The 8,800-nt window shown below is 46.9% G+C and overlaps 4 protein-coding genes across 4 annotated transcripts; 2 read left to right on the forward strand and 2 right to left on the reverse strand.

Moving 5' to 3' along the window:
- Nucleotides 1-261: 261 nt before the first annotated feature.
- On the forward strand, nucleotides 262-2,043 carry BO72DRAFT_463518 (uncharacterized protein; the record flags this gene model as incomplete). Its single annotated transcript, XM_040946599.1, has 3 exons — nucleotides 262-290; nucleotides 811-962; nucleotides 1,115-2,043. 3 exons carry the CDS (start codon nucleotides 262-264, stop codon nucleotides 2,041-2,043), a joined length of 1,110 nt encoding a protein of 369 aa, XP_040795815.1.
- On the reverse strand, nucleotides 2,017-3,220 carry BO72DRAFT_453349 (ribosome-recycling factor). Its single transcript, XM_040945960.1, has 2 exons — nucleotides 2,673-3,220; nucleotides 2,017-2,575 (listed from the first exon to the last, which is right to left on the reverse strand). Exons 1-2 carry the CDS (start codon nucleotides 3,144-3,146, stop codon nucleotides 2,228-2,230), a joined length of 822 nt encoding a protein of 273 aa, XP_040795816.1. The 5' UTR covers nucleotides 3,147-3,220; the 3' UTR covers nucleotides 2,017-2,227.
- Nucleotides 3,221-3,482: 262 nt separating this feature from the next.
- Nucleotides 3,483-6,018, reverse strand: hscA (putative Hsp70 chaperone (HscA)). The gene is made up of 7 exons (XM_040945961.1): nucleotides 5,840-6,018; nucleotides 5,695-5,745; nucleotides 5,514-5,640; nucleotides 5,288-5,453; nucleotides 4,524-5,231; nucleotides 3,988-4,468; nucleotides 3,483-3,937 (listed from the first exon to the last, which is right to left on the reverse strand). Exons 1-7 carry the CDS (start codon nucleotides 5,880-5,882, stop codon nucleotides 3,669-3,671), a joined length of 1,845 nt encoding a protein of 614 aa, XP_040795817.1. The 5' UTR covers nucleotides 5,883-6,018; the 3' UTR covers nucleotides 3,483-3,668.
- Nucleotides 6,019-7,876: 1,858 nt separating this feature from the next.
- BO72DRAFT_472952 (cyclin-dependent protein kinase regulatory subunit CKS1) lies at nucleotides 7,877-8,395 on the forward strand (the record flags this gene model as incomplete). Its single annotated transcript, XM_040947170.1, has 4 exons — nucleotides 7,877-7,980; nucleotides 8,036-8,180; nucleotides 8,249-8,307; nucleotides 8,359-8,395. The coding sequence occupies 4 exons, from the start codon at nucleotides 7,877-7,879 to the stop codon at nucleotides 8,393-8,395; spliced, it is 345 nt and encodes a 114-aa protein (XP_040795818.1).
- Between the last annotated feature and the right edge of the window lie 405 nt (nucleotides 8,396-8,800).

An 8,800-nucleotide genomic window follows, 5' to 3' on the forward strand; every position in this document is an offset into this window, starting at 1 on the left:
CACAACCGGGTTGTTTGAGGCGTGCAATGGCTATCTTTCTTTCACTGGTCAAGTAAATGCAAAACACGACCTGATGTAGATCAGAGATTCTGGACCTTGTGCAAACAGGAAAGTGCAGATATGCAACACTCAAGAATTTCAGGTGAATTTTATACTTTTCAGCCTCGTCTAAGGCTTCGAGTGTTCCAAGAATGAGCATAAAAGGTAGGTTCTGTGTGATGGACATTGGCCGCGTGACAAGGATCTAGGGTACAAGGAACAATGGGCTGTCTCGAAATGCAATTCCCACAGTAAGCCGTGTGAGGCGGGCGAGTAAGATTTGGATAGCATGCAGACCAGCAACGACCTGTCCAAGGTGCAAGGGAAAATTGGTGAGGCAGTCGCGAAAACGAAATTTGCGGTTGTTCAATGATGACGAGAAACGCCTATACGTTCCTCACGCGAACGAACTATTCTTGCCTTGTCTCCAGGCAAAGGTTTCAATTCATCGTTTGGATCAAAGTTGACAGGATAGGTGTCCGTGGCATGATTTGTATTTCCGCTGCTTCGAGTGAACTTGCGAAGTCGCGCTTCTTCGAAAGCAGTAAGGTCTTCTGACGTCACGGCTATCGCGGTTGGTTTACGGCGTAGCATTTTGAGCATAGGTCTTGAATCAATCGATGAATGAAGCGTGTGAAAATAGACACTTTGAACCGGGTTTGGATGGTAAGAATGCAGGAGGATATGATAGCCTGGCGAGGCAATCATAGGCACGTGATCATGTAGCATCCGCGGCTTGGAACAAACAATTTTACACTTACCTGAACTCAGCTGTGATACATCTTCCTCGCCATCGAAGATGTTTCAATCCCGGATTCCGCTTTTACACCAGGGGTGTGCTAAGTTAGGTGAAAAGCCTCATGCATTTATCCGTTGCCTTTCTGCCACTGACTTGTTGGCCCAAACCAATACGCCTCGATCCGGTAAGTCTGCAAATTTTGTGGTGGTGCCAACCATGGGGCTGCCTGATACCTTCGCTTAGGTTGTGTCGATGAATCTTCGATAACACTCTTGGGGGCTTCTATTTGACTTGGGCATATATTTATATTTCACTGTTTGGTCCTAATCATCCCAGATACTCGAGGAGTCACTACCTCGTCCACCTCGAACTCAAGCGAAACCTCCCAGGCTCGACCTAGAAGGCCTATTATCCCGCCAGCTCGCCTGAATCCCAGAAACACGGGCTCCGATCGTCCTCTTCCTCGAAGAGTTATTGATGCAAGATCCTTAGCCGCCGGTCGAAGCGGTTCTCAGCCCACCAACATCATAAGGGGGCCGAGACTTCGGACTCCTCAGAACTTAACATCTGCCCGGAGCCGCGGACCGAGACCTCCCACGCAAAAGTCCACAGCCAAAGATCGGACGCAACGTCGCACACGCAACCCATCAGATGTCGATACGGATGAGGCGATCGATGGACAAGGAATCGAAGACGTTTTCCGTGAACTTGAAGAGCAAGCAAAGCCCGTCTCCGTTCGTTATGATCCAGAGCCCGTCACTTTAGACTCGCTAAGGGAGACGTGGCCATCTCTGCCCACCGATGTCGGTGCCCATACAGCTGGAGTTGCTGAGACACTGTCGTCGATCAGCGCCCGCTTCGCCCACGGTTATGTTTCTCCTACAGAAATGGGCAAGCGGCTTTTCCAAGGCAGATACGTCCGCTTCTTGGACGAGGAGGAGAAGTCATTTGCTGTAGCAGAGGCAAGGAGGCTGTCTCAATTACTTGCGGACAAGCTCTCACAGCGAAAAGGCGATTTGGTTGAGCCTATCGAAGTCACTTTCAGCCCAATTGACGAAAAGGATCGAAAGACTCTGATTGAATTGCTCGTTCAGGGTAAATACCCAGCGACCTTAAGTGGGCAGTCTGCCCAATCTCCCGTCCTAGATCAAATTGCGACGAATTTGAAAAACAATGGGTCATATCTCACAGCTGGAAAGGATACGCAGTTCTTTGCTAAGGTGGAATCACTTCTGACCTCTGGCCGTCCTACAAGACGTGTTTAACCGTCCTCATTTTTGCTGTACTTCCATGTATACTTAGTCATCTATTCTTACATACGTTGCTTTTGCTGATGTGGCTTGGGCTCCCGGTTGTGACTCTCGGCGACTGGAAAGCAGTTTCTAGAAGCTGTAAATGTTCATGACCTCTGGCCTCGCTGTGAGAAAGAGGCGTGATTGCCAGTTCATTTTATGCTCTCTCCATGGCCTTCTTTGCTGTTTCAAATAGTTCTTTCACATCTTTCTGCCCCTTCTCTGAGAGTTTTTCCATCTGTTCCTGTGCCTTTCGCACATCGTCCGGTCTAGCAGTCTTCTTTTTCTGCATGTCTTGGAGTCGTTTGTGTACAACACCTCTCGAATCCCGCACTGCCGTAACCGCTTTTTCCATCGCTTTCTTGGCCATGGTAACTGCCTGTTCCCGGGATTCTTTCGTAGGTGGTGGGATGGGAACATTGAGCTGGAGAGCATTGTGAGGATCGGCTTGAGGGGTCAAAGATAAATTGGAGGAAATGATCGCAGAGATAATTGATTTAACGTGCTAGAACTCAAGGTTAATAGGTCAGAGTAAGCTCAACAGCCAATCATATAGCATAAATATGTCGAAAAGGCCAACTTGGAAGGGTGAATTGCCATACATCCTCTTCCGCAGCCAAGACCGTAACCATGCGTCCGCCCTTCGGTATGACCTGGGCTAAGTCTCCAAGTCTCAGTGTCTCTTTCGTCGCCTTGCTGAGCTGTACCCGAAGGCTCTCAATGGCATTTATATCAAACCGACCACCGCCGCGGAATTTAGAGAGATCATCTTTCAAGCTGGACAAAGCAGTAGAAATACCATCATGAAGTTGTGAGAGATCGTAAGGGTCACCAGAAGATGGTGAGTCTTTAAGGGCTCTATCGTCGGCTACTGCGCTGGAAGATGATCTTAATTTATCCTTCTTCTTGTGAAGTGCAGCTGAGTTGGAAAAATTGCGATATTCCAATACACCTGCAACTTTGTGTTGAGCAGAGAGCCTATGCAAACCGGTGAGCGGTGAGGAAGAAACTATTGGAGCGATTGGAGGGAAGCATCGAGCGCCAAAGACTTGCGAAAGTGTTGTAGTCGCACGCATTGCTTTTAGATAGGTGTTGGTCTGTTTCGCAGAGTGGTTTGGTCTTGACAAGGTCACCACACATGCGAGGTTTCTGCTAAGCTTGAAGCTTTGCATGGCTTACTTAAGACTGGACCAGCCAGTAGCATACTGCGCATGCTGTACATATTACATAACAACATTAGGCTAGACCCACTTGGTATGGGTAACATCGAAGCTTTCTTAAGGTCAGAGTGAAACATTCATGTGTTGATTACGCCCAAGTGCTACTTAATTACTTGTGTGTAGGTCCATGTCTAGTGATGGCACATTGTGTAACCTTTGAACGAGAAAAAATGTACTTTTCATATTTGTCTCCCCAATCATAAATAAACACTCTCAAACCAGAAAGGGTCCGTAGGTAACATCATAGTCTTTGATCTCATGTGTAGCGAAATGATTCTTCACTGAAAATAGCAAGTAAGGGTCGGGGGTAACTCGGAAGGCAGGCTCTCTGGTCTCAAGACGGACGATTATTATAGCAGATGAGGCTTGGAAGAAGGATTAACGAGTAGCCATGGCCTTGGTGATGAGTCTCTTGAGAGCAAGCTCCTTCTTCTTCAAATCCTCGGGAGTGGAATCCTCAATCTCAAGCTGGGCCATGGCATCGCTGAGAGCGGATTCAATCTTCTCCTTGTTGCCACGCTTGAGCTTAAGAGACATGGTGGGGTCGGAGACGATTTCTTCAACGCGAGAGATGTAGGACTCAAGCTGCTGGCGAGACTCAAACTTCTTGGTGAAAGCCTCATCGCTAGACTTGAACTTGGCAGCATCTAGACGTGTGGTTAGTGCAAGGAACTATTAGAGCGGCAAAATGTCTTACCATCAATCATCTGCTCGATTTCAGTGGTAGAAAGCTTGCCAACAGCGTTAGAGATAGTGATATTGGCAGTACGACCAGACGACTTCTCAGTAGCAGTGACCTTAAGGATACCGTTGACATCAACCTCGAAGACAACCTCAAGGGCAGCTTCACCAGCTCTCATGGGAGGGATGGGTGCCAAGGTAAACTCGCCCAATGAGGTATTGTCAGCACAGTTAGTACGCTCACCCTGGTAAACGGGGAACTGCACGGTGGTTTGGTTATCAACAACGGTTGTGAAGGTGCGCTTCTTAATGGTAGGGACAGTCTGGCCACGGGCAACAACGGGGGCGAAGATGTTACCCTCCATAGCAACACCAAGAGACAGAGGAACAACATCGAGGAGCAGAAGATCCTGCGTCTCGGCGGAGGTGGCCTTTCCAGACAGAATTCCAGCTTGCACGGCAGCACCGTAAGCAACAGCTTCATCGGGGTTAATGCTCTGTCAATCATGTCAATTTATGAGTCGATAGGTGATTATTGGGTGGCATGTTTACCTTCTCCAGCTTCTTGCCATCGAAGAAATCGCTGAGAAGTTTCTGGATACGTGGGATACGGGTGGAACCACCGACGAGCACGATCTCGTCAACCTGGCTCTTCTCAAGACCGGAGTCCTTCAGGACCTGCTGGACAGGCTCAAGAGTGCCCGAGAAGGACTTGGCGTTGAGATCTTCGAAACGGGCACGGGTGATGGAGGAGTTGAAGTCCTCGCCATCGAACAGAGAATCGATCTCAACTGTGGTCTGGGTGGCGTTGGACAGAGTGCGCTTAGCACGCTCACAGGCGGTTCTCAGGCGACGGAGGGCTCTAGGGTCACCTGACAGGTCCTTTCCAGTCTTGCGCTGAAACTCCTTCTTGAAGAAGTCTAGAAGGTTAGTGTCGAAGTCCTGTCCACCAAGGTGGGTATCTCCAGCGGTGGCCTTGACGGTGAAGACACCTCCCTGGATGTTGAGGAGGGACACATCGAAAGTGCCACCACCCAGATCGTAAATGAGGACATTACGCTCCTTCTCGGACTTGCCAGAGCCGAGACCATAAGCGATAGCAGCAGCAGTGGGCTCGTTGATAATACGGAGGACATTAAGGCCAGCAATAGCACCGGCATCCTTGGTAGCCTGACGCTGGTTGTCGTTGAAGTAGGCAGGAACCGTGATAACGGCCTTCTCAACCTTCTTTCCGAGCTTGGTCTCGGCAACTTCCTTCATCTATCTCAGAGGTCAGTACCCGACCCGATGACCGGTTTTGGACACAACTCGATTACCTTCATCAAGACCATGGAGGAGATTTCTTGAGGGGTGAAAGTCTTTCTCTCGCCAAGGTATTCGACCTCAACGGCAGGGTTGCCACCCTGGTCGACAACCTTGAAAGGCCACGACTCGATATCCTTCTTCACAATAGGGTCCTCAGACCGGCGACCAATAAGACGCCTAGGATGCATCAGATTCTGCATGTAACAGAGGAGCCCTCGATGGGTTGATAATACTCACTTGATGTCGAAGATAGTGTTCTCGGGGTTCATGGCAGCCTGGTTCTTGGCGGCCTCACCGATCAGACGTTCCTTGTCGGTGAAGGAAACGAATGAGGGAGTTGTGTAGCTACCCTGCTCGTTGGCGACTAATGGACTTGTTAAGCATGGCGGCTAATGTCCAATGACAGGCAGATACATACTGATCTCAACATTGGTGCCTTCATAGTTGGCAACGCAAGAGTAGGTTGTGCCTGAATTTGTTGTCAGCCATGTTCAGAAAACATCTGCACGTTGTACAAAAATTTCACATTCGATGGATGAAGATAGCAAGGTGGGTTAGCATACCAAGATCGATGCCAATGGCACCTTCATAAACCTCGTCAGCCATATTGAAGATGTGAGAAACTGATATGAAGGTGGGAGGAATCTAGGTGAAAATTTTGGGGGAGATTGTTGGAGGGAGAAGGTCTTATAAAAAACGCCCCAGGTGTTGAGGTGGGAGTGATTAAATTTTTATTCTGCAAAGGGAAAGGTAAAAAAAATGGAAGGAAAAAACCCCACTTTTCCTCTTTTTCTTTGGTTCTCGTTTCCCTCCAAGGCTCCAACCCTCCCGCGCCCTCGGCTGAGATGACCTACTATCTTAGTAACACTTGACCCTTAGTAATCGCCGTTGCGCTTCGGTATTATGTTAACTTACATAGTTGCTTAATAGGCTAGGTCATCTAGCCATTACCTCTGTCAAGACTGGCAACTTGGAACCGAGAATATTCAATACGCAGCGCAGCCTCTTCCTTGCCATCTCAGGTACGGCCAGCTGTCAGGCTATGGATACTTATCCAGTCAGGCCTAGTATACTAGTAAGCCTAGGCCTCACTTTATCCTCACAGTCCACACATTATTCCTCACAGCCGTAAAAGTACTAAGCAACTGCCTGCGAGTGTCATCAACCAACTATAAACCGCTATATTGCTGACTATTTTGTAATAAGGGAGTACTGAGTGAAAGGCTACTGATAACATATTCTGTTCCTATAAGTAATCTGCAAAATGGAAACAGAAGATACAAAGAGTATATGAAAAAGAACTCTAGATTTCACATTACAGACTTGCTATAGATGAGGTCTTGAAGCTTGGTATAGAACTATATAGTACATTCTGAATAACACATAAGAGCTCATACTTTTGAACATATTAACGGCCTTGTATACCCGAGTCAATACAATTTCTACCTGTGATTTTCTCGCAGTCAGTCCCTTACTGGACTTATTATAGGTATAACTGTCAATGTTATCTTATGTCCGCAATACACCATCACAATGCCCTACAGAATACAGCGTAGCGATGGATAAGATATTTGAGTGAGACAGTGTGTAATCTTCGGAGAGATTGCTTTGTTTCAGAAGGGCAGAACCCAGAACCCTGATCACAGGCAACTTTTTATTTCTAGAAGGCCATTTGACCCATTTTCTTTTCTAAAAAAAACAGAGTGGTAAAATCATACAGCCTTTGCTAGAATGGCACAAGCTATCAGCTACGGTTCAAACAAAAACCAGACTACCAAGTGTTGTAAACTGTCCTAGAACATCAAGATATCCCAATACTAGAGGTATCTCAAATCGAGTCCAGCCTCCACGCTATTGAACCTATCCCTCTCCCGGCAAGATCAGATGTGTCCTTTGAACAATAGAACCAAGCATTCAATGTATTCATGGAACCATACACAGAGAAACAAGAGATATTGTTTTTGTCATGCTGCTCTAGTTGTTGCGAGGTTTCCAGTTCATTATCAGATTGGTTACTTACATGTTATTGATACTGCATAGGTTTTGCGCTATCGGCTTGTAACTAGCGAAACCTCAATTGGAAGAAGAGAATTTTTAGCACTATCCAATATGCTCAAAAACTTTTGTTCAAATAGAGTAAGACCAGTGCATAGTGTATGAACAAGGGTTTAGGACTTGATCGGTAGAGATATTTCCATCCTATATAATTGACACCTCAGGCACTGAAATTAACCTGGATAATCCCACTAGCAGTATCCCAAAGAGTTGCAAAGCCACTTGGTTAACTTAGTCGACCCCTTCCAATTTTCTCTCCCTCGGCCCGAGAATAATCACAAATCTTGCATGCATATCACGATTCTACTACATCCCGGGTCATTGGAGAGAATTTGATCGCACTGTACCCGTGTTCAAATCTTACTGTTTGTCCCGGTTCCTGCGCCTATTGCAGTCTACTGTTGCCTGAACCGTGAGTTTCCATACAGAACCAGAGATTATCTTCTTCTTATGAAATTCGAATTCTCCACTCACTAACCTAGCTATCTTGCTTATAACTAGAATACTTCGTCTGTACTGTGTCATCAACCCCTTCGTCGTTCCAGATGGATATCGATATGAGCAGAAGAAACAAGAAGCCACGTCTATTACTAGAATCAGAACGTGAGAGACTCGAAGAGTTCATTGACTCTATACACTACTCTGCCAGGTAATTAATTCGACCAGGAATGTATGGGTTGTTCTCACCGTCCTCTGGTTTCTAGATACTCTGATGATCAATTCGAATACCGACATGTCCAACTTCCTAAGAACATGCTGAAAAAGATACCGGCCGACTACTTTGATAGCGCAAAAGGAACTTTAAAACTGCTCTGGGAAGATGAGTGGCGTGCGCTTGGTATAACTCAGGTATGGCTGGTTGAAAATGATGCCTATAACGATTTGATAGGTCAAGGTGGTTCTAATCCACTGTACAGAGTTTGGGCTGGGAGCATTACGAAGTACATGAACCGGAACCTCATATTTTATTGTTCAAGTGAGTTTCAAACATTCGCCCGATTACGATACCTCTGACAACAACATATAGACGTCCTCTCAACTATCAGCCACCGCTGTCCCAGTGAGCAAGAGGAGTACGATTGAGAACTCCGTCGGGCTTGCCTATGCCAAACAGGAGACCGAGGCTCCGAAGCGGACTTTTTGTGCGATCAGAAGAGACTCGTACATGAACATCTAACCAGACAGTTGCTTCACACAAACTGATGCCACGAGTTCGTTCTTCACATGTGATTCCATTTCAGCCTGAGAAGTCACCTCATGTTACATTCTTGGCAATCCATTGCTCCAATTGGGTGGCCGTGAAGCTACTGCCAATTTCTGGTTCTTCAGTTACCTGGCCAACAAAGTCAGTATGAAGACCGAGGCGTCTTAGGCTATACGCTGCCCACATTGAACTAGACGGTTGGGGAGAGATGAGCTCCAATAACCCGGTTCGACTATACCCCGGATCAGCTTATTTGTGGTTGACT

The sequence above is a fragment of the Aspergillus fijiensis genome, assembly GCF_003184825.1.
Source record: "Aspergillus fijiensis CBS 313.89 unplaced genomic scaffold BO72scaffold_89, whole genome shotgun sequence".
In the NCBI taxonomy this organism is placed as follows: Eukaryota; Fungi; Ascomycota; class Eurotiomycetes; order Eurotiales; family Aspergillaceae; genus Aspergillus; species Aspergillus fijiensis.

Coding starts and splice junctions, on each gene's coding strand:
- BO72DRAFT_453349 (XM_040945960.1), bottom strand. CDS start 3,146: ATGCGTGCGACTACAACACTTTCGCAAGTCTTTGGCGCTCGATGCTTC. Junction 2,576..2,672: donor TCTTGGCTGCGGAAGAGGAT/GTATGGCAATTC, acceptor CTTGAGTTCTAG/CACGTTAAATCAATTATCTC.
- hscA (XM_040945961.1), bottom strand. CDS start 5,882: ATGGCTGACGAGGTTTATGAAGGTGCCATTGGCATCGATCTTG. Junction 5,746..5,839: donor TGCCATTGGCATCGATCTTG/GTATGCTAACCC, acceptor CAACAAATTCAG/GCACAACCTACTCTTGCGTT. Junction 5,232..5,287: donor CCTCCATGGTCTTGATGAAG/GTAATCGAGTTG, acceptor CCTCTGAGATAG/ATGAAGGAAGTTGCCGAGAC.